Genomic DNA, 23,681 nt, shown 5'->3' on the forward strand with positions numbered 1-23,681 from the left:
GGAAACAGTCATCGAATTCCACACGTTCATTTGAAACTATGTCCAAAAGGGAAATATAGTAACGATAAGTTTCTCTTTTCAATCTGCTTATCCTGCTCAGTGCAATTCCGTTGCAATGCCATGCGAAGAGTAATCCTGTGAATATGAAAAATGTGATTAGCTGGGAAAAGAACAATTAGAACAATAAATGTGTATGCTACTTTTATCTCTTTTCAAATTCTTTTCGCAATGCTCAAGGGCGTGAGAATATTTTTCCTGCAATCCTTCTCGAAATATATTTTTGCAGTTTCTGTAACACCTGTGCAGTTATCTCTTTCAAAATGACTGAAATGTAAGACGATTTATTTATCTTATTCTATAAACCAACCTTTCGCATAAACAATGAAATACATTTCATTTGTCTCTGAAACAAATTTTCCAAGTTGCTGATTTTGGAGGGATTATATGAGGTACTAAACTTCCGTAGTAATGTCATATTTTACGATTTATTTAATTTACATGGATGTAATGGTGCTATGAAGATCCTTTTCTTTGTCTAGTTGATAATATAGTAATTTAATGTTCCCATTAAAAAAGAAAATGAACACCGGAAGAACGATATAGCTCTTTCGATTTGAGTATGCAGACTGTTCTACCAAAGTTGTGTTCAAAAATATTAGAAAAATGGTGCAGTATAATGTTGTAGGCTACTTTTAGGAAACATCCATCGTTTTAGATTTAATTCCAGTTTTTACAGTTCTTCCAGTAGTAAATGAAGTTTGGTATCACTATCAAGTCCACCGCCCCCCTCTACTTCAAGCGGCATCCTTAACAAATACGTTCGGATATTTTTGGTGCACTTTGTGTAGGACGAAGCTGTACTTGCTAATGGACAATAAAATGCTCTAGGAATACAATGTTTGCCTTCATATGAAAAACTCAGTATCAAAAGACAATCATGTGGGCATGTGTGTGCGCGCGCGCGAGTAGGCCATTTACTTTTTTGTAGATCGTTTGCTATTTCTCAGCATTATTTTCATCTTATTTCTCCATAAGACGTCTTCCATAACAATGTCTCCTAAATCTGTACAGAAATGGTTGAAGGAGAAAATAAATGGCAGCCTCCTTTGACAAGATGGCAGCTATTGCCAGCAATACCACATCCGTGTTTGGGAAATTTTTATGTAGCTCCAGTTCTCGGGCACAAGGCACGCAACATTTAATCCAGTCTGGCGTTTTTTATTGGTAAATAGCGTGACTGGTTTTCTTTCCTCTCTTAGAACATTAAGGTCAGTAAAATGAAAGCCATGGCGAGTGAGGAACGATGGCCTAACAATTTGGAAACAGCCATATTTGAGTATATATATATACCGAAATTAAGATTGCTTTTCCTTAATTATTGGCAGACATATCTTGGTAGTTGGTTGTTTACTGAACCACGTAATGCTTTGTGATTCTCGAGATCGATATGTTCCAAGAGTTGGTTTCATTCGTAATGAGATAAAAAAAAAAAAAAGGCATCAGTAGTCTATGCTAACGCATGTGCTCTTTCTCTCGTTTGTTTCTTTGCTATACGCAGATTATAAGAGAGCATATAATTAAAACATTTCTTCAGCAAGGCGTGCATTTGCCGACAGCCTTTCACTACTTTTACGGATACTCCACCATTACAACTACATCGCTGCAGACTTGAACATTTTCCTATTAATGAAGACATTCAAACTGTTAATTTTAGGAATTTTATTTAATAATAAAAATGTTAAAGCAAACAGACATCAAAATCCACATAATACTTTCATCCGTTTCAATTTGCAGACGTTGAGAGAGAAGGGGGAAAAAAGAGAAAGAAAAACACCCTCCACCACCTTTACGTTGTTACTAGGATGTGCGAAATGTATATAGTATTAGGTAAATCGAATATATATATATATATAAATGGCTATCTACAGAAAGTCATCTTTTAGTGTTTTGAACTTTTGAATCCATTTCAATATATTTAAATATTCTTCATTTCACATTTGGGATATGCAGATATTAATCGATTACTCTTTCCCGACCAGAGTACGCTTTTCAGAAGTCAACTTTCATTACGCAGTCCGAAAAATTCGCAAGGCTATCCAAATATCTAGAATTATTCGTTCAATTTGTGTCCATTTTGTTTCGAAAATCATGTCTCATCGCGATTCTTCATTTTTTAGAATGTGGCCAGATGTTAAAGTAATAGACTAGTGCTGTGTACCACTGTATGCAGCTTACTCATAACTTTGAGAGACAACTTTTTTAGAAAACTTTAAGGTTTACAAGTCCGGCTATTCATGAATACATTTCCTAGATAACATGTTGGCATGCAGATTATCAGTTTCTTAGGGATATTTTGTTTATTCTACAACAGGTTATTTTCAAACTACTGTATTTACTTTTTCTACTTCGCTGCGTTGAGCCAATGTGTGTGTGTGTGTGTGTGTGTTTGCGGTCGTTTCTGTGAAGCAGGAACTCTAGAGCATATCGATGTAGCCCATACGGCAAGCAGCATGGAATATTTGTGATATGCAATTTTTAGAAAAAAAGAACTGAATATTAATATCATATAGCCTTCTTCACCAAAAAAAAAAAAAAAGAGGATAGAAGAAAACTAATAATATTGAAATTTGGAAATCATATGTTACTATAATATACGTTTCCTACTCACAAGATAATAGACTGTGTTTGCCTTTCGTCACATTTAACCCCCTCCCCCTTTATATCTACTTCGAGAGACATAATTGTTCACCCCATACACCTAAAACTACTGGCATAATATAGTGTTGTCCCATTTGACAATATTGTGAGCATGGAAATATATGGAATGCAGATGCAGTATGATGTTCTGTGCATTGAACCAATGACTACACAACAAAAACTGATAACGACTTCAAGTACATTGCTTGTAGCATAGCCATGCGGGTTTTCAGAAAGGAGTACGATACACTTTTGTCAGTATTTGCACTGCTCGGATGCCACCATAAATATCCTTACTGATGTCATCCAAACTGGTTCTGCAGCAGCAGTACCAGTGTAGATAGATGCTCTGATATCGATAGTCAATATCTCGGTTAATTCTAGAGTTCCGATGTGAGATATCTTACACGAAAGAGATGATACTCCAATCATCAGTGTATGTGAGTTCACACATTTACAGTTATACATAAAAAGATGCCTCATAAATGAAACACGTGCAACCAACACTCCCACTTTTGACAATTCGATATTAATAACCTTTCAGGTAATTACTATTAGATATTAGCGATATATGGCCGATGAATATTAGAAAATATTCAGCCGCATATATATATATATATATATATATATATATATATATATACTCTTTGATAAAAAAAAAAAACATTGCCCTGCATATTTCAGAATATTTCTCTTTTAAACTAGTTTCTAACTGCATAGTGTACTATAAATAGTCTCTCTTCAATAATTCATTTCATTAAATAAATTCGCTTTCACGTATTGCTTTGTTTTGGTAAAGGAATCGTTTTTTTTTTTATTTGATATGTCTTCAACTCATGCCTCAGACTTACTCAGCATGGCTTTATGCTTCCAACTTTAATGGCCAAGGTTTCGAATTCACTGGAGGGGGGGGGGGGGCAGCAAGGTGCCACTATTAAAACTTGTTTTTACTTTACATTTCTGACTTTCTGAATGCCACCTTGTGGTGATCCAGTGAAGGAGGGAATGAGAAAGATAAATAAGAGAGGAACATCTGGGAATCGTTGAACCTCTTTATTGGATCCATCACCTTACCCACATTAACATATTCCTATATAAGGTTAATTAATATGGAAATAAACGGGTAACACATCATAGCATGTCATTTCTAATAATCAGTATTTCATTTCTTCACTATCTGTTTCTACTTGTTGACGTTCTCCATCTGTAATGAATTTCATGTAACCAGGAAACTCTGTGGGATCAAACATTTTTAATTTTTATGACTTTTTACTCCTTCAGTGCCAGCTTATTAGATAGATTAAGGAGATAGTGTAAACAGAAGAAGCTTAGATCTCAAAAATGTATCATCTCATGCAGATCGACTTGCTAATATCAGATGAAGTTTTCATACTAGGTTATTTTTGGTAACTGCAGAAAGGGTTGTCCCACATGTCCATAGATATGTTCATCATCTGTCAATTATCCTGGTGCATTATAAGTGATTAATAAGAAGTAGCATCGTGAATAGGTTTCTGTACGACTTTGAAATGTGTAAATTATGAATTGCTCCTTCCTAAAATAAAAGAGTCGCATAATAAAAGTTTAAAACTTGCCTAAACTGATCATGTGGAAGATGAGGATGCTATAGAACCACGAAGGCTCTTCAGGCGAAAGAGAGTTAGAAAAATAACATTTTTCAGCATCAGTCCTGTTACACGATTTACTAAGGGACAAATTAACACGATTTTCAAGGGATCTCTTATAGGAAAAATTTAAATAAAACTGTTTTGGGAGTGAACATTTCTGAACTTCAGCTTCTAAATTCAAATTGAAAATACAATGGAGAATTTTCCACGTCTTGTGTTTAGAAAATTGTTACCTGACTACTCTTCATCATTAAGAGAGCAGCTATATATCATCGTAATCAACCAAGGAAGAGAAAATAAATTACTCCAATGAAAATAAAAGAATATTTAATAAACTCTTCGAAAAATATTCCAAGAAGAAATTCCCTACTTAGTTCCAAATTAAGCATTTTCAAAATACATTAATTTTACTTTTAGCATTGCCGAAAGTAAATTGGCAGTTTTTGTCACTTTAATCTTTCATTTTAAGTTCATAGCGAAGTGAAAAAACAGAAAGACAAGTGTTTGGAATGCGACTGTGATGTTTATTAGTTGTTTTTCCATCGTGATGATGGTCCCAACAATGTTAACACTTGAAAACAATGCTGTTTGTCTCCCACTTTTCTCTAATCCTTTCTCATTCCTTGCATCTCTGGATTTTTTCAGAATTAATTGCATTTCTCATCTTTTTGCTAGCAGTTAATGATTCAGTTTTATGTAAATAAAAAAAAAAAAAACGCATTTATTCTTAATTGCTTTGCGCATGAATAATTTAACTATAGTGAAATTTATAGATCCTAAACTTGGAATTAATGTTAACAGTATGCTTTTCGTAACTTACATGGAGCACATTGCACAAGTGTCAGATTTTTTTCATTCCTTTCAAGGAAGAAATGGAGAAATGTAGGGTAGGGGACTTGAATCTTGGAACCTTGGCTCCACGCGCCATGATCTTGCCAACTGAACTACCGGGAAGACAAGTTTATCTAGACGGGTTCCAGGTAAGTTACGAAAAATTTAGGGTTGCTCTTTAACCCAGTTAAAGATCTATAAATTTCACTTGCATTTTGGAATTAATTATATAAAATTTGACAATTGTATTTGCATTTTGTATAAATAATTACAACAATACATATATCTCACCATGAAAAGAATAATAGACAAAGTCTGATCCCAAAAGTTCTCAAACCAGAGTTGCAACTCTTGACATTTTTGATCTGCAGTTGAATTTCGTAAACCCATCGAAAGTATTCGTGTAGAAGCCATCCACTTAATTACCAAACTAAATATTTTCAGAAGTACATTTACATGTTTGCTATGGAAGAGTGGTGTCAATGGCTTTTTTGTTTATTTATTTATTTTTATTTATTTATCTGTGGAACTCAGTATCAAGCGAATATTTGGCAACATATTGCAACCAAATATATATATATTTGGCAACAGATTTCCCCACCCCCCCGATTTCAAGATTTCATAGCTGATTAGATGATGCGTGATCTGGTCGGTCGTCCACTCACATCGCATCTGGAGGACACAGTGTTAAAATTTTGAGAAAATTCGACCATTACTACATTTCAAGGAGGTGAAACAAGACCTCAACGGTGGCTCTGATATTGTCAAAGGATTTTAGACGATTCTGATGATGTTGCGGATCAGTAAAATTTGTTCCAAGGATTTCCACGGATGATGCGAAAGAACATATTTTATGCCAACTTCCGGAACGCTTTTCAGAGAGCTAACGATGATCCGCACTTTTTCATGCTCCCCAAGTTGAAGATCTTACGAAAGGAACGAGATTTGAAATCATTGATTCACTTAAAACACGAGGTGACGTCTGAACTTAAATGGCATCTCAAAATAAGGGTTCACCGCTTGCGGGTGAAGAGTTTCTAAGCTATAGCAAACATTAAGAGGTAAGTTAACTATGTTGCGTGTTAACTTCAGCATGAGAACTTTGGGATCAACCATTGTCTACTAAAAACAAAGAAAAAGTCAAACACGAATTTCAGTTAACGCAAAATTCCACATGCTGTTCATATTACTAGGCAGATGGAAGAAATATTAAAAAACAGAAAATAATATCATGTCTGATAGACCTAAAAGGACACCTAGACAGTGCTTACAATTGTTATTTGTTGGTCAATAAGAAAGGTTGTCATGTATAAGAATACTGATTGAAATAATTAACGGTTGGACATCAAGGTTGATGTGAAACTTGAGGTACATTGCGAGCTCTTTTTATTCATTATTACGTCATGACATGCGATTATTTTCTCGTATCGTGAGAAAATAACATAAGCAACATCTTAAATTGCTGTTTACCAGCGATCTGATATACATTTAAAAATTAAGAATTAGGAAAACTGTCATAAGAAATGAAACATCAGGGAAAGTAGAACAAAGTTACACGCTTCGGAAACACATTGCAGAAGAGATGCAGAAAAAACTCAGTTGTGTGTGTTAGGGACATCCAAGATGTTTATTATAATCAAATCATCATCACGCCACACAACCATGAACAGCAATTTGTGAAAGATGAACGAAAAACACAAACAGCAATTGGGGATCATTCTTCAATGATGATGTCGCACTCTTGGTTGTTTAGGGTGGGGGGTGCAAGGATCCGATACTTCAAAGAAACAGTATGCAATCTCTAGAATGATATCGCCTGTTGAGAGCCATGAATTAAGCCAATAATGAAATAATAAAAATAAAAAAAGAAAGAAAAACACGGAGATACAATGCGAACGTGCAGAGATTTTCCGCTGACCAAAAACATTTTTAAGGAATTCTTCTACATACCTAAGAAAATCTATTCAGATTTTTGACTTCTTTAAATATTCCTTCTCATGTTTAAGTTAAGGTGCAGAAAATAAATCAGATGGCTGGGGTATCTGAGGTTAAGTTACTTTGGGAGAAAACTGCTTACAAACAATACAAATTAAGATTTGGAAGTAAACTGCGGAGAACATTAGGAGTTAAGTTCGGTTACATCTCCATAATAAATGCAGTACAGTTGCGATGATGAAGAGAAGAAAACCTAATGAGAGGTGGTTGGATAACGGGAAATGTAGGAGGCATTTTTTTTTTTTTTTGTTACAAAATCTATTAAAGGCAGAATACCTGCATGTCGAATACAATTGTTATAAACTAAACTTAGTTTTAAACTTAAAATGTAAAAAAAAAAAAAAAAAAAAAAAATGAGAAATATCTCTTTATCAGTATATAATCCTTCAATTTTTTTTTTACTGAATAGTTTTGCCTTCAGGAAAACTTAAAAATTAAAAGAAAAAATTAAAGGGAAAAATACCATTTTCCAAAACGACATAAATTCAACATTAAGTGCCTCTGATGTTTAAAACACGCTGAAAACAAAGAAATGGCTCTTTTTTTTTTTTCGTGAGGAAAACCAGCTTATAGGACATTTGCACACAAATAATCTTCCTCTTGACAGCTTTTGGTCCTTTGAACGGCTTCTGACGCTTTCATTGGATACGTTTGATCGTTTCTTCCTCCCCAAGGAAACGATTACAAAAATCCCGAACTACCAATCGTTTGGGCGAATAATCCAACATCCAGGGAGGGGAGGTTTAGCAACATGGAAATAATTCATCTGCCAAGGTTGAAAAGGGAAAAAAAAGTTTTATTACATCTCTCCTATTTTCTTTCTCTTCTTTACTCTGCTGTATTTTGTTTGTGCTTTATTAATTTTTCGATGCTGTTTTCTCTGTGAGTAAGCAAGCCACGATGTCTTCTCTGCGAGTAACTTCAAGAAAATAAAAAAAAAAAAGAAAGAAAGAAGAGGAGCAGCTGTGACAATTGCAACTCCTCCATGATGAAAGAACTTTTCCCCGAGTCTATAATATACCTGTGAATGCCGCTACAGGTAGAATGGAGAAGAAAGCGCTATTTCCACTTTACCTGTACTCTCGTAACCATCGACCGGCAGAGTTTCCAAGAGCACTGTTAACCACCACACTCTCGGTAAGCCGCGTCCTTGGCTCCTGGCAGACATTCAGCCTCGCCCACCTAGTAACAGCAGCAGCGTGTTAGTCATAACTCATTAGCATTGACTGCTGCAAACAATTACGCTCCTATGAGAACAGTAATGGCAGAAATAATTGATTACACACACAATTATCATTCTGTACATTACCCGACTGTCTGCCCTTCATTAGGAACCGTACTGTGGCCTAGCAGTTGTCATAAAGTGGGAGAAATGGATATGAGAAATTTCATTTCTTCTCGTCTTACATTTGCACCATTTATGTTTATCATTGGCACGCTTCGCTTACATCTGTTAGTAGGCTCGCGGTAAACTAGTTAAAGACTTACAGTTAAATAAATAAATGAAAAAAACACTGCACTTAGTTATGGTCAATCAAAACTTCATCCTATATTTATACAATTCCTAGCAGGTAACAATGGAATAAAGAAACAATGGCTTGGCTTTGGTTACTAACAGGGCTACAACAACACCAGACGGCATAGTCTGTTCGAGCTGGTGACAGCTTGATTGTTGGTGATATATGTTGTGGATACCCAGCTCGATAAAATGCATGGCGTGCTGCATTGATGTGCGCGTAAATAAATTCAACAAGGCACAAAGTCCTTTTTTTAACTGTAGGATGAATTGTTTTAAAACTTTAGTTGACGTTGTTCGCGTATGCGCGCGCATCAATTTTGTCCCTCCAGGAAATGTAATGATTTGTATCGTTAAACTGTTTTGATGAATATACATACTTTGATACTCAGCTTTAACAATGATTAACCATTTCGATTTCAATCCATTTTTTTTTTCTTTTAATGAAACATTTGACGAGGGAGTGATTCATTCTAACCTATATGGCTGTGGGCCATATGAGGTAATCATACCTTAACAGATTCGAAACTTTTTTTTGTTGTTGTTCATCAGGATACACAGTGTATATTTCTATTCATTGACAAATTTGGTCTCTCCCCTTCCAAATAGCAATTGATTTTCTATCATTATCATTGTCTATTGAATGATTCAATTGCCTCTATTACTGGATTTCTTGCGTACCCATCGAATGATTTCTTTCAAGTTATCGTTTATACCTCCACTAATAGGTGCTTTGGGCTAAAAAAAAAAGCGTCAGGCTGCCCGTGATAGCTGAAGGCCATTCATAAAAAGTTCTAAAGACTGAATGCAGTTAATGTCTGTCATCATCATTAAATAAGCCACCACTTTTATGATACAAAAAATTAAATTATTACTTCTGAAGAAAATAATGAATCTTAAACTTTAATATAAGCAGAAAACCAGGCAACAGCTATCTTTTGTAGTCTTTTTCAGCATTCTCTGTTACCGGCCCATTAGTAAACAGATGCGAAATTTCGTGTGTTCACCTCCGGCTTTCATGAACTGATGCTTTGATATGGGCAGTTAATCCTATTTGGCATATTCTGCTTGGCCTGCCACCTGCATTTATTTTATCATTATTTGTATTCGTGAATCCACAAAAGGTTATAAACCTATAGTACTCACTATAGCTAAATTTATTATTATTATTATTATTATTGTTTTCTTATTCCATAGTCAAGTAACTCTGCTCTAGATATCAAATATGTAACGTCTCCACCTAAAGAAAATCCCTCGGCGGAATTCGAGCCCACACACAGCTTGCTGGTTGGAGAGTGGAAAAGTTGACCGCTAGACCAACCAGGCCAGCAAATGTGAAGCCGTATGACAGGGGTGTTCAACCGGTCGATCACGGAGCGATTTTTGGTCGTTCTCTTGTGTATTCCTCCTTACTTCAAATTTAATTAAAACTGAAAACATAATATTTTATTTATCATTATTTTGTATTATTTTTAATTCGCAATAAACAATATTGTTATTGTTTATTTATTTTTCGTTAAAATTGTCAAATCAGTAATTTTCTTATAAATCCAGGTAAATGAATTAATTTGGATCAGTGGAAGTCAAACAGCGAGCCGAGTGAATACGATTATAAGCAAAGTGTGAAAACTCGATTGTAGCTTAAATATTAAATATTCCAAAACACATTTACATCGATTTTTTACTTAGGTTAAGTCCCATGTGAATATTGTAAAAAAATAAACTTTGTTTGTCTTGGTACAGTTTGTATTAGATGTTTTTGTAAATAACTCTTTTGAAGCTAACTGTATATACTGCTTTAATAAGAATATGTTAGGGTGTTTAAAAGAAAGGCAATGTTTTTGTCTCCGAAGCTGTACATTGCGGCATTAGAAAGATTGTTATTGAAACGTGTATGTATGAGAAAGGCTTGCAGGCTCTAAGTGTAAACATCTCCGAAGTCAGTCAGAAAGAGTTCAAACAACTTTCCGATGGCCGGCAACTTACAATCAAAAGAAAGCGGAGGAGAACAAAAGGCGTGCCGAACTTGAAACTTAAGATGAAAGACTCATACCGATTCTTTGGGGGTTGCCAAACTTCATGCAAGGCAAGCAGAAGGGGTCCCGGTTCCAGAATTGCTGTCAGAGAGGAGGCTGTCCGGTCCAGAGTCGCCATCAGAGAGACTTCCCGGATCCACGTTGCTTGAGAGAGGAGTTTCCCGCTTCCAGAAAGGAGCTTCTCGGTTCGAAATGTCGCTAGAGAGAGACTACTTCTAGGCCACAGACAAGGTTTCAAATTGCCGAAAGGAAGAGTTGCAATTGTCGGAGAAAAGTTTCCAGGCCAGGTTAATGTCAGACATTCACCAGTGTGTTGCGTTTTCATTACAATTTGATGAATCTAACGACTTCACTGATATTGCTCAGTTAATGGTATTTCAAGATTATTCAAGTAAAGAAGAACGTTTGATAATTATACCATTATTGGGAAGGACTAGGGGAGAAGACATTTTAATCGACATTGGATGAATTTGTGAAACAGCACAAACTTCCGCTTTTTAAACTTGTGTCTATTACTACTGATGGTGCTCCTGTAATGATAGGTAACAAATTAGGCTTCATTTCATTATGTAAAAACGATGACAAATATCCAGATTTTTTAATGTACCACTGTATTATTCACCAATACTGTGTAGTAAAAGATTAAACACAAAAGATGTTTTGGATATTACATTTAAAATTGTAAATTCTGTTCGAGGAAAAGCCCTGCAACGGCGGTTATTTAAATTACAGGCAAATGATGATAGGAAGCGTCTGTTGTACAATAATGTTCGCTGGCTCAGCAGAAGTCAATTTTTAGAAAGATTTCTTGTATTATTAATGATATAAAATTTTTCTTGATGAAAAAGGAGATATTTATCAACATTGAGTGATAAAAGATGGTTGTTACACTTATCATTTTTAGTAGATTTCTGTAAAATTAAGCGATTTAAATTTAGAGTTACAAGGTAAAGATAAAAATTTAATTGACATGTTTAGTTCAATAAAAACTTTCCAACAATACTTACTTTTATTAAAGAAAAATATAAATGACCGCGAATTTAGACATCTCCCATATTTATTAAGATTTTTTGAACAAAATCAAGAAATTCTTCGCTATGATTTAAAAGAATTTATTCGTGAAATAGAATTAGTCGAGGAAGAAATAAATTCAAGATTTAAAGATTTTAATAAAACTTAAATGATTGTATCTTTTATTAATAATCCACTTCAAGAAAACTTGAACATCACAGAAATTTCAAATAAAATTAGTGGGCTGTTTGATATTAACCAAGCTGAAGTAGAACTTGAGATAATAAACATTCAGAATAGTTGACATTTAAAATCAATAAACAACGAAGTCATTTGGAAGTATGCACATGAAAAATTCCCAATATTGTTGGGAATTAACTGATATTGCGCGAAAAATTCTGTCGTGTTTCGGATCGACATCCTTGTCAGAATCCGCTTTTTCAAATATGACCGTCATAAAAAATCAATTAAGAAACCAAATTACAAATGATCATTTGGATGATTGTCTGCGATTGGCCACTTCTTCATATCAACTTGACTATGAAAATATTGCGAGGTCCAAACAATGCCAAATTTCACATTAACTTTAATTTTTTTAATCAACCAGCATTTCCTGTAACTTGTGAGTTTGTAATCAATCTGATGTTTTTTCGAACTTTGGTTTTCCAAAATAGAGAAATAAATATTTTATTCCAATATATTTGTTTGTTTGTTTTTGTTGTATTAAAATATTTGTTGTATTAAAATAATTAAAAGTGATAAATAAATTTTTAAATACACAAAGTTTTTAGTTGTGTATTTTTTTTAGTTGTTTATTTGTGCGTAATCAGCTATCAGGTTGGGGGAACGTGATCTATATAAGGGAGTATAAGTAAGTAGATCGCCGAATAGGTTTTAATGGAAAAGTAGCTCGCGTAGTAAAAAAAAGGTTGAACACCACTGCCGTATGAGATCGGCTTAACCCACATTCACTTGAAAAAAAAAAATAATAATTAAATTAATTAAAACAAATAATTACGATTACCATCTGAGCTACTGGTGTGTACAACTAATGTACTTTTATCTTTTTAATTCTCTCTCTCTCTCTCGTGCGTGTGTGTGTGTGGGTTTCCTAAAATTGGTTTAGCTACTAGGTGCTGTAATTTCACACGTGATAAATATGAAATTCTGGCCATGGTTTAGTCTAATAATACTGCATCTGTATATCCAATATAAAATCACATTTATGGTGTAGTATCGTTTATTTTGTGAGATAAACTTAGATAGAATAAGCTTATATAATCCAAGATAAGCTTATAATTGTAGTTTTACTTATTGCGAAGAAATTCTTCTCTCGAAACATTTCTGCAAATTTATTGAGTGGAGGGATTACCAGGAGTTTGACGACTTTCTCGAATATCGGGCGTCGAGGTATCGCTAACAAATATAAGCCTCCAGGTAATAAGGGATCCTCACATCTGATAGAATTGTTATCGCGAATGGAATGCTACAGGGGAAAAGACAAATAACTCCTTAGCAAACACTGATATACCAAACTTTTGTGCATCATTCATTGCGATATTGATTGCCTCGATGTATCTGAAAGGTGAGCACTGAGTCAATAATTGCCGCATAGACATGAATGCGTAACGACACACTTATTCACGAAAATACATTTGGGAATTGATGCGAAGACAGCATTTGTTTCCAGCAGATCCATGTCATTTCTGCTTAAATTCTCTGGCTGGAAATAGAAAGTCACCCGGTGAGAGTTGGTCTCTCTCTCTCTCTCTCTCTCTCTCTTTCTCGCCAGTTTTCCTGGATTGCAAAAGCTTATTCCGGATGTCATTCATTTAAAAATGATTTCTTCTCGAGTTACATCCAGTTAGACTGCAATCGCTCTCAACGTTGGCATACTACTGATTGTTTTGTTTTTTATGTTTATAAAAAGACCAAAATCAAGTTTCATTTCTAGATTAAAGCACGTGCTCAGAATATGACAATCCATCCCGGACTGCAATTCCCCCCCCCCCTACACACACACAAAAAAAAAAGGTGAAGTTCGATGCGTCCTTTGTCGATGACTTGGAATAAGTTCTTTTCATCAAATTTCGTTTATTTTTAAACTTTAAAAATGAAAAGTCGAACCATGTAAACCAGCTAGAAAAGACCTTTCGAAAACTTCCGAAGGCGTTTCTAAAATGCACGTGATCGTAATTTGAACAAGAGCCTATTTCCATTTACGATCTAAACCTTACTTAGACATTTCAACCGAATCCGTTTCTAGTGTTGTCGCTCCTCTCGCTTGTCCTAATTACTTACTGTGTGATTACTTCCGCTTTATCTCTGAAGCATTCACGTATGTATTCGCTCTTATATTGCGCGCTTTTGAATTTTCTCGACGGTTTTGACCTTCTTGGGCTTAAAATCTGGTTATTCCATTGAGTAAATTTTATACTTTTTATTTCTTTAGTTTTAGTTCTTTATATAATTCTTCGTGTCTGAATTTACTTTCTTCTATTTTATTAATTTCATATTTTTTATATGTTTGTATTTATTTTTTATGTAATAAACGGAAACTCTGCTCTAGAGACTGAATAGGAGATTTTTCAAGCCACTGAAGGCTTCTAGTAAGCGGTCTTCATGTTTGGGTGATTTCACACTGTAAGATGAATTCATCTAAGCTTCCATCTAAGCTTTAAAATATCGCACAGCGTAAAGTGATTTTAAATGCTTTACTTCCTTTCTTGGCAGATCAATTATTCTGCTTGTTAAAATTTCTATTCCTATCATCAGTGGGCTATTTTTTTTTTCTTTTTTATAGTATCAAGTGAGTTAAATCACTTTAGTTGAACATCTGTGGTCTGAAATGACGCCTCAGCATATCCAATATTTGTATGCAGTGCTTCATCGCAAATTGGCTGTTAACCAATAAATAAATCTGAAGGTCATTCCTTGTCGATTGTAAACGAGGAATATATAATTTAAGACCAATATTAAATAATGTAACTTTATAATATGTCAGAGCATGCTGAACTCAGTCGTAATCAATGACTGACTTTATCAGTTGTGATGGCAAATACGACATTTTGTTCTTTGGTTAAAAAGACCTGGACTCGTACCCGTCTAGAATGACATTGGGACCTTCATAGGATCTTCTCATGCTGAAGGTGTCAGCTGCTGTTTTTCGGAGATAGAGCAAAGTTTCCTACCAGAAAATGCACACAGTTAACAGATATACTGTAGCCTTAACTGTTTTGGCAGTAATTTTAATCAACCAGTGTCTAGATTAAACACTATCTTAAGACCATTCTCGCCTAATTTATGTATTCTGAAGTTCCTTAGAAAATTTTCATATGAGAAATCACATGGATGGAATATGCCTAAGAAACTGAAGCAACCGAGGTGCTAAGAAGCCAGACTGCTCGGTAGTTTGTTAAGGTATTGATTTCATCGAGTTCAGCCTAAAGCTCCAAGTAAATCTGATCACGGGAAGAGCTTCCAAGGCTCAGTCCGTATCGACGATACCCTTATTGTTGGAAAGACTTAAGTTCGAATTTTGTTTAAGATATATTTCATCATATTTTGTTTAGTAATCACTTCCTTATTGTCTTTAAAAAACAAAACAAAAAATCCGCTTACTCCCCCTGTGTATTGAGGGCTGCAAGAAAGAGAAACAAGTTTGTTTTACTTTACATCTCGCTGTCTTTTTAGAACTCGCCAGAAATGCACACCTTACACTTTACTTGACTTTATAAATCAGTAAACTATTAGATGTAAATGTTCACAAGGAAAAAAGTCCATTACTTTACTAAAAAAGATGTGCGATGGTCTGCAGTATAAACAAAGTTTCGTCTGTACTTAAATCACTTCAGCAAATGCAGACGATGTGCGAGTCTGCTAATTTCCTCGGCCAACATAGTCTCTACAGTCATTTGGTACTTGTCGTAGGGGACACCAAAACAAGTCATCTAATACACAATAACGATCGTGCAATGCTGCTGCTGTTATGAAGTCTGCAAGTGAACAGGAAATCACTCTTCTTCGCGGCTACTTAATCACGTTAATTCTTGGCGCCGCTTGCATTGTAAACGCTAATACTGAGATATTAGTTCTTTAAGAGGTGAATGCGAAGTTCCCGTGCAGTATTTAACACATTTTACAACTGAATTCGGCTCACTGGAAGTGACATCAACGCTTCACTAAGAATCGCAAGCAACGTAAAAATACACCCCAGGAATAACTTCAGAGTTAATGGACCTTCAAATGAACTCATGGATATTTGGTGTTAAAACTGATGCGCACAATGAATATTTTATGTAAGTGATGATCCTTACTCACAAACCTCAAATTGTTTATCAACACTGAATCTTCTCTGGCACTATTCTGAATATTTTCCCCATGCTCCCTTTTTTCATAGCGATATTTCAATATCTTCAAGCTACTCCGGATATGGTGAATTTTATGAGTTTATATATACATGATTAGACAGTCAATTGACTGACACGTTGTTAAATAGACAGAAAGTAAGTAAATGAGAAAATCCTCAAAACACTGAACGAACAAGGCATAGTCAGATTCAGTTAAAAGAATTTTTGGTTGTGCGTTATTTTATGGCATGTTGTCTGTTAATGACTTGTTTTTACGTGTAATCATAGTGGGAAGTTTTTACTCGTGTTAGGCGAAAGTTTTGATTGGTTCTCATTCAGTTTACTTCTCTAATTCTTTGTGCTGTCATTTCTAATTTTCATTTTATTTATTTATTTATTTATTTATTTTGAATTATCGTGTTTATTAAACCATGTATTCTCTTATGCCGAGCACTATTAAGTTAATCAAAGAGAGAGACAAGGAAAGAGGAAACACAAATAGTCCAATATACCAAAATATTTAAACATTCATTCATGAATTCCTTTTAGAAATATCAGGTGACCTTGCTTGTGAACATATGAAAAATGGTAGTATATGGAGACATTGTTAACTCTCTCCTCTCTCTCTCTCTCTCTCTCTCTCTCTCTCTCTGTGTGTTTCTGAACCTCTTTCAACAATTCAGTGTGCAGTCTAGCTGACTTCGATGCATGTTTAATGCTGCATTCTCCTATTGGATTAGACCCCAGTGAAATCAATCAACTCTCCATTAGCTGAAGGTCACGTGGTCCCATAAAGGAAGCTGAAGTTGCCGTCTTCAGACGCAGATTATTCAGACACCCCCCCCCCGTTCTACAGCTCTAATCACGCGCTAATTACGGTTTAATGCTTCTAAATCACAATGGTGCACTCACAGCAACTGCTACATCTAGAAGTCTGTAAGTTAACTGCAGACGAAGCAGACTAAGTGAGTGAGAGAGGGAGAGAAAGAAAGAAAAACAAATAGTCCAATATACCCATCCTTCCTACATTTACTCAAAGTCTATGTGCTAGAAATATTCCAACTAATAATAAGGAAAGTTTCCTCGTTGAAATTCTCACTTTAATTACGTAGGATTTCGTGCTGGTTCTGATTATATATGGAATCTTCCATTATTCATCACAATGCTAAAATTTACTTCTGTATAGATAAAAGTCTGATATTTAATTCATTTCTCTGAATGCCCTAATGTGGCACTCCAACAAATTTCTCAATGCATAAGCATCTTTTAAATTCAATGTATAACGAGATTTCCTAATAGATCTGACATCTCGCTATGTGAGCATAACAAAATTACACGTGATAATTCACCAATCACAACGCAATTTTTCTTCCTTGTGCTCTCTTCCGGCGTATATGAATAGATTTTCTATGCAAATCATTTGAAATGAAATTTTCTTGCATAAATGTCAAATAAATGAGAAGATGAATACGGCAAGTGCAGAATAGAGAAAACAGTCGCGTTTACTAAGAAGGTCTGAATAAAATCGAGCAAATATTACGCGTGAATTACAATTAGATGATCTGAGCCATCCATAAAGCACAGCCCTGATTATGTGTGTCTTGCACTCTTTTACTATTCAGAGCAGTCCATTTTTGCTTCGGTTCTAAGAGGGATTGCTAACTCTTTTATGTGGATTATTGTTACTAATCTCCTATTTGAAAAGCGCTTGCTGTTCGTATTCTGGTCAGCGACTCCAAATCAAGCTCGGTAATAACTTACTTTTGTAACCCATGAATAGCTGTTTATCTTCTCCTATTAAGCAAGATTTCGACTTTGTCAAGCAGTTCAATCTTTATCATCTGTTTCTCTTTTCGTTTGTTAACTATATTTGAAAATTAAATGCATTTCGTTCTTATAAGCAGTTTGTTAATGTTGACCGAACTGAAGAGTTGGGTCAAGATAAGTCTTCTCTGAAGGCTGGTAATTTCGATTCTGCAGCACAGATATAATTCATTGCAACCTCAAATAAATTAATTTGCATATTTTAAAAACATAAAAGTTTATCATCTCGGAATTAGGCCTAAGTTCGCGCAAAGCAGTCGCAAGAACGACGGTGCGCCTTGATTGCATAGACCTGGATTCGAATTGTTCGACTACAGGAATCTTTATGAAGACTGTTCATGTAAGAAGGTCGTATATATTTTGAACCCCCCCCCACCCCAGAAAAAAATGCTAAAAGCATAACTAGTCACATTAATACTTGCAATTAAGGGATGTAACACACTCGACTCAAAACATTACTTGCGCTGCGTAATTCATATCAATCCCCAAATCCCAAACCTGTGTGCTCGTGTAGATATCTACATTTAAAATTTTATTTATTCAAGTAGATGCGTTCTCGATATGGTTTGTCCTCTCATCCCCCAAGTAAAATCAAAATATAGTTCGCCACTGCTGGGGTCGTTCATACCGTAATTTCTAGGCTCATTAGCCTAGCGTCAGTTATTTAGAACAGTAGGGGAAACGTTTCATTTAGCTTTTAAAAAAGGGCGTAGCGAAATGTCGTTGATTGCGAGCAATTATCATTTTCTAGATTGTTTAACAACATTCCTTCAAATGAGGCCCATATTGTTATCAGTTTTATAAATGTTAGTAAATGAAATTTCAAAAATTACTTTGCGCCTCATTTCGAGAATTTCTTCATCAAGGAACGAAGATGAGAAGTACTAAGCGAATACAAAAGGATCCGTCAACACCAGTTTTAAAAAAAAAAAAAAAATGCGCGCGCAACACATAAAAAGTCACGCGATAGTTATTCAAGTATAGTGTTTGTACGTGTTCCTCGTCTTTCATTATAGTGATTATTAGTTTAGTGCCTGTAGGCGATAATGAGGAAGTGAAATTTATTTAGATGGCCATTGTTCTTTTAGTACTTAAGGATAGTATTTTTTTTTTTTTTTTTTTTTAATGTTTTCATGACAGAGGCCGTTTTTGTCGTGCTGTAATGCTTTGCGACTTCCTACGTGTCGTTTGCGTATAAGTTTACTTAATGACCTCCCCATTTTTATCAGTGTGTAATGGTTTAACGGCATCAGGCAACATTGTAACCCCGACAGTTCATTCAGTAAATGCATATAGGTCTATGCGTTTTCATGGTTCCGCCGTTCGTGTTCGTTAACGAGGGTCGTAACACAACTGCGCATAATAAGAATAATAATAACAGTAAAAGTCGTTTTTAGGAAAGAGAAAGGAAGGGGAAAAAAAACTTGGTTCGTCCTTGCGTTGCTATCTCAGGATGGACACTAAAGCTCCATAGTGACGCGCAAAGTAGACAAATTTCCATTTCGAATCGCAAACATTTTGAAGTTCATTGCAGGAAGACAAGGATGCTTATGGGTTGTTGTATAAATTCGCCTCCGGCGGGTCGTAACCGTTTTAGTTGGCACATAAGTGAACAACGAACATTATCCTCTATACGACCCGTTTCCAGATTGGATTTCTTAAATTCGAGGAGGAATATTATTTTCAAGAGGCGCTGTTACTCCGCGTGTTTCATGCCGTTCCGACGCATAAACTGAAATTACCCAAATGCATATTCTTAATTACGTGCTACTTATAAAAGAAAAATATTCCTTCAGTCACAGCAACGTGTCGGTTTTAGCATACGTGGGTTTAACACGAAACATTCTATTCAAAGCTGTACATGGGAAAGGTTCACGAAGTATTCACGGTTTTGACATTCTGCCTATTATCAAATGATTTCGCTTCTAATCTTGCATTTATTTTTATTTTAATTCCACTATATCATTACTATTTCCCTGCTGTTTGTTTATGGAACCTCGAGATAAATTCATTCACAGAATGCGGCTTATTTTTTCAAAATCTATTCTTCACGAAGGCGATTTTATGATTTGCAGAATCACACAACAAACAACGAAACGAACTTAATCACTCTTTTTATCTTCTTGATTTTCAGAGACCTGAATTGTCTTTACTTTTCTCCATCTACTCATGTTCGTGGATATGATTTTTCATAGATTATAACACGATTTTAGTTAAAATAACTAAAATTAAAGCATTATATTTCTGACATTAAATTAAAATATCAGTTAAACGTTATTACTAGAATTAGATGAATCTCTTAGCAGAAGCTAACGGATACCTCACTACACTTAATGGAACACCAAGCTAATTGATAGCATCACTATTAGCAACGAACTTTGAGAATGTGTTCAATCTTACACCATGCAATTATTTTTTCATGCTTTTTTGCTAAATTCTTATTATTATCCCCAATATGAAAACATTTCTTTGATGAGATATACTTTGAAGCTGACAGAGGATTGAAGCTAACCTTCTTAGAAGCTACACTTGAAAAAATACACAAAGAATACAGTTCCTTTAATTATTTCTGATTGTTATTCATCGCGCTTTTGTGTTTCATATTTTGTTTATTGAATAAAACTGATTGTCTCCTTCCTGCAAGATATTTGACAAATGCGATCATATAATGAGCAACCTTGTTATGATGAAGCATTTGCAATAACCATAATATTCGATTCTTTTTTACACATATTATCAAAGAACACTTTCCGAGATGCACTTTTCCTACCTCTCTTAAGAGCAACTCGAATATTGAAGTATTGAGTGTGTATGGAGTGGCCTATTGATACCATATAATGTCCTGATCGATTTTATGTCAGTATATAAATGCTAATCTAACAAAGTCTGTAATCAATCTTCAGAGTTAAAATAATGACCGTACTACCAATTCCCAACAAGACTGCAGCTTGTAAGTAATGACCTTTAATGACCGGGATAGAAGATTAGACTGTCTTCTTTCTGATGTATTAATCAGCATATCGTAAACACAATCTCAGTGTCACGGAAAGGGTTTTCATCTTAAAGTTTGAAACCTCATAGAAACGCACATCATTTCATGCTTAATATTTAATAAGCATAACTGATCTACTTATGTCAGCGTAATATGCAGTAGCAACGACTCTTCGAGCTTCCACCCACGAGCAGTGAAGGTTACAAGCTATATATGCATATATGTGTGTGTGTGTGTGTGTGTGTGTGTGTGTGTGTGTGTGTGTGTGTGTGTGTGTGTGTGTGTGTGTGTGTAATTAATTTTTTAACTTGGGGATACTGTATATTAGGGTTACCAAGTAATTTTATAAGCTTGGCTATTTTACTCCTAATCCCAAGTAAGCAAACAGTTAAGTTTGTGCCTGAAACATACTTCAAGTCTAAAGATGGTACAACACCAGGGCAACTCATTGTAAAGGTGGGTAAAGATCTGATCACTATTCTTAGTATTTCCCATAATGTAAAGCACATCTCACTAAAAGATGTATACCGCAATACATTATGGGTGGGGTCACTACCGAGACCGGTTTCAACCTTTTTTGAGGTCTCCTCAGTGAGTAGCTAGACCCTAAATACCAAGGTTTTAGTAATACAGAGCCTTATCAACTTTACCTATACAAGTTGCTACAAGGTGTTTTTATTAAAAATAAGAATCTCTGGAGGAGATATAGATCATATAGATATATACGTGTGTATATATATATATATATATATATATATATATATATTTTTATTAAAAATAAAAACACCTTGTAGCAACTTGTATAGGTAAAGTTGATAAGGCTCTGTATTACTAAAACCTTGGTATTTAGGGTCTAGCTACTCACTGAGGAGACCTCAAAAAAGGTTGAAACCGGTCTCGGTAGTGACCCCACCCATAATGTATTGCGGTATACATCTTTTAGTGAGATGTGCTTTACATTATGGGAAATACTAAGAATAGTGATCAGAGCTTTACCCACCTTTACAATGAGTTGCCTTGGTGTTGTACCATCTTTAGACTTGAACTCTGTTTCAGGCGCAAACTTAACTGTTTGCTTATTTGGGATTAGGATTTAAATAACCAAGCTTATAAAATTACTTGGTAACCCTAATATATATATATATATATATATATATATATATATATATATATATATATATATATATATATATATATATATATATATATATATATATATACTGTATATATGACTTATTACATCACTAACTGTTGCTGTAATCCAGTAATTACTTTAGGCGCCTGCTTATGAAATGAAAAGTTTGCCTGAAACAATACTGTTATTTTAAATTAATTCTCTTTTAGCTGATGATATCAATTTAAATTAAACTCAAGCACAACGAAGAATACTGGAAATGGAACGTCATAAAAATAAAATGAAAATAAAACTTCCATTGTTAACTAGTGTTGTGTTTTAGTCTTCTGCTCTGTTTCATCACTATGGAAACAACTTTCCAGTGCTTCATGCATTGATTTATAAAGATCTATCACCTTGCATTGAAAAACTCCCGTAAAAGGTTCTCCTCCTCTAGACAGGACTCGAACCCATGTTCATTGTGAAGGGCTTCGTCGATACCGAATAAGCTATAGAACACGTGTTCAGGGTTTTATCGTTTTTACAGGTTGCTAGGTAGGCGTGCATAAAACTAGCATTGCTATAATTACAGTAGAAACTTTAAAGTAAGATTTCAAATAACTGTTCTTATAGAGTAGATTCAATATTAGGAAGTTAAGATCTCGCTGTTCAAAGTCAAGCAGTAAATGTCACAAAACAACCTTATAACGACTTTTATATTTACCAGCCTACAGCATTTATTGGGCCAGAGGCATTCAAACGATATTTTGAATACGATTCCCGAAACTAATCTATCACCGAACTGATTTCTTAGAAGGAACGCATTCACGTCGTGCTGTATCGAACAAAATTTCCACTAACCTGAACAGCAACCGAATAACAGGCTCTTGTTACCCTCTATCATCAATAAATGAACTATATGACGACGGAGTTGCCATTCCTCATAGTGTGTGGCAAAGAAAAATGCGTTTATAGTGACGTTGGTCTCTACAGATGTGAGCTAATCTCACTGGACGTCAAAGTAGCCTCAGGCAAGCAGTTTCATCTTGGAGGAGCCGGCTGCAGTAATAAAAGGAAACAAAATATGACATTTATAGCCCCGTGCTACCTTTGTTCTCTCTAGTTAACCGGAAGCACCGAGTTTATGGTAGGTAAAGGAACGGTGAATCCCCAAAGGAGAAAACAGAGGGATATAGTGAGATTCTTATTTCGTCTACGAAACCAAATAATTAACATTTTCCCACAAAAGCTATCAAGTAATCATGACGTTTATTGAATGCGTCAGCAGACCATTAATGGGATCATGACAGTATAGTGGCTGCGTCAAGGGAAAAGGTATATTATATTGTCTTTATTAGTCTTTTTCTTTCCCAGTAGCCACACCAACATTCATAAATGCCGTGATTGAGGTTTTTCAGTTCTTGAATACAGCATCGCTTTCGTTGTTAAAATATTTTTAAAAAATGCATACAATTCTTCTCATAAGATAGAACTGTATGCATATTTTGCTGCTCCATACAAGGATGAAAAAAGTCTGCTCTTATGCTGCCCGCAGTGTGCTAACGATAGAGGGATACAGCAAGACTCTTATATTAAAGAATATTCATTAGCGAATATTCAAGTACATCAAACTCAGTACTTGCGAAGCATGAGTGAAATATTAGCGTCACTGCACTGCACTACAGCTT

At 35.0% G+C, this 23,681-nt stretch overlaps 1 protein-coding gene across 4 annotated transcripts in view; it reads left to right on the forward strand.

The window, feature by feature from the left end:
• Positions 1 to 23,681, forward strand: part of LOC150106269 (cytotoxic granule associated RNA binding protein TIA1-like) — a 665,834-nt gene that overhangs the window by 149,267 nt on the left and 492,886 nt on the right. For 2 of the 4 annotated variants that reach the window (XM_090392287.1, XM_090392288.1), the window contains exon 2: positions 5,192 to 5,305. The exons of 1 other annotated variant lie outside the window; for it this stretch is intronic. In XM_090392287.1, the coding sequence (XP_090248413.1) occupies positions 5,192 to 5,305 (114 nt within the window). The remainder of the gene's footprint in view (positions 1 to 5,191; positions 5,306 to 23,681) is intronic. One more of the 4 variants, XM_090392289.1, reaches the window with a different exon arrangement.

This window comes from Typopeltis vanoorti, chromosome 5, assembly GCF_054136105.1.
Source record: "Typopeltis vanoorti isolate ZY-2024b chromosome 5, IOZ_Tvanoo_1.0, whole genome shotgun sequence".
In the NCBI taxonomy this organism is placed as follows: domain Eukaryota; kingdom Metazoa; phylum Arthropoda; class Arachnida; order Uropygi; family Thelyphonidae; genus Typopeltis; species Typopeltis vanoorti.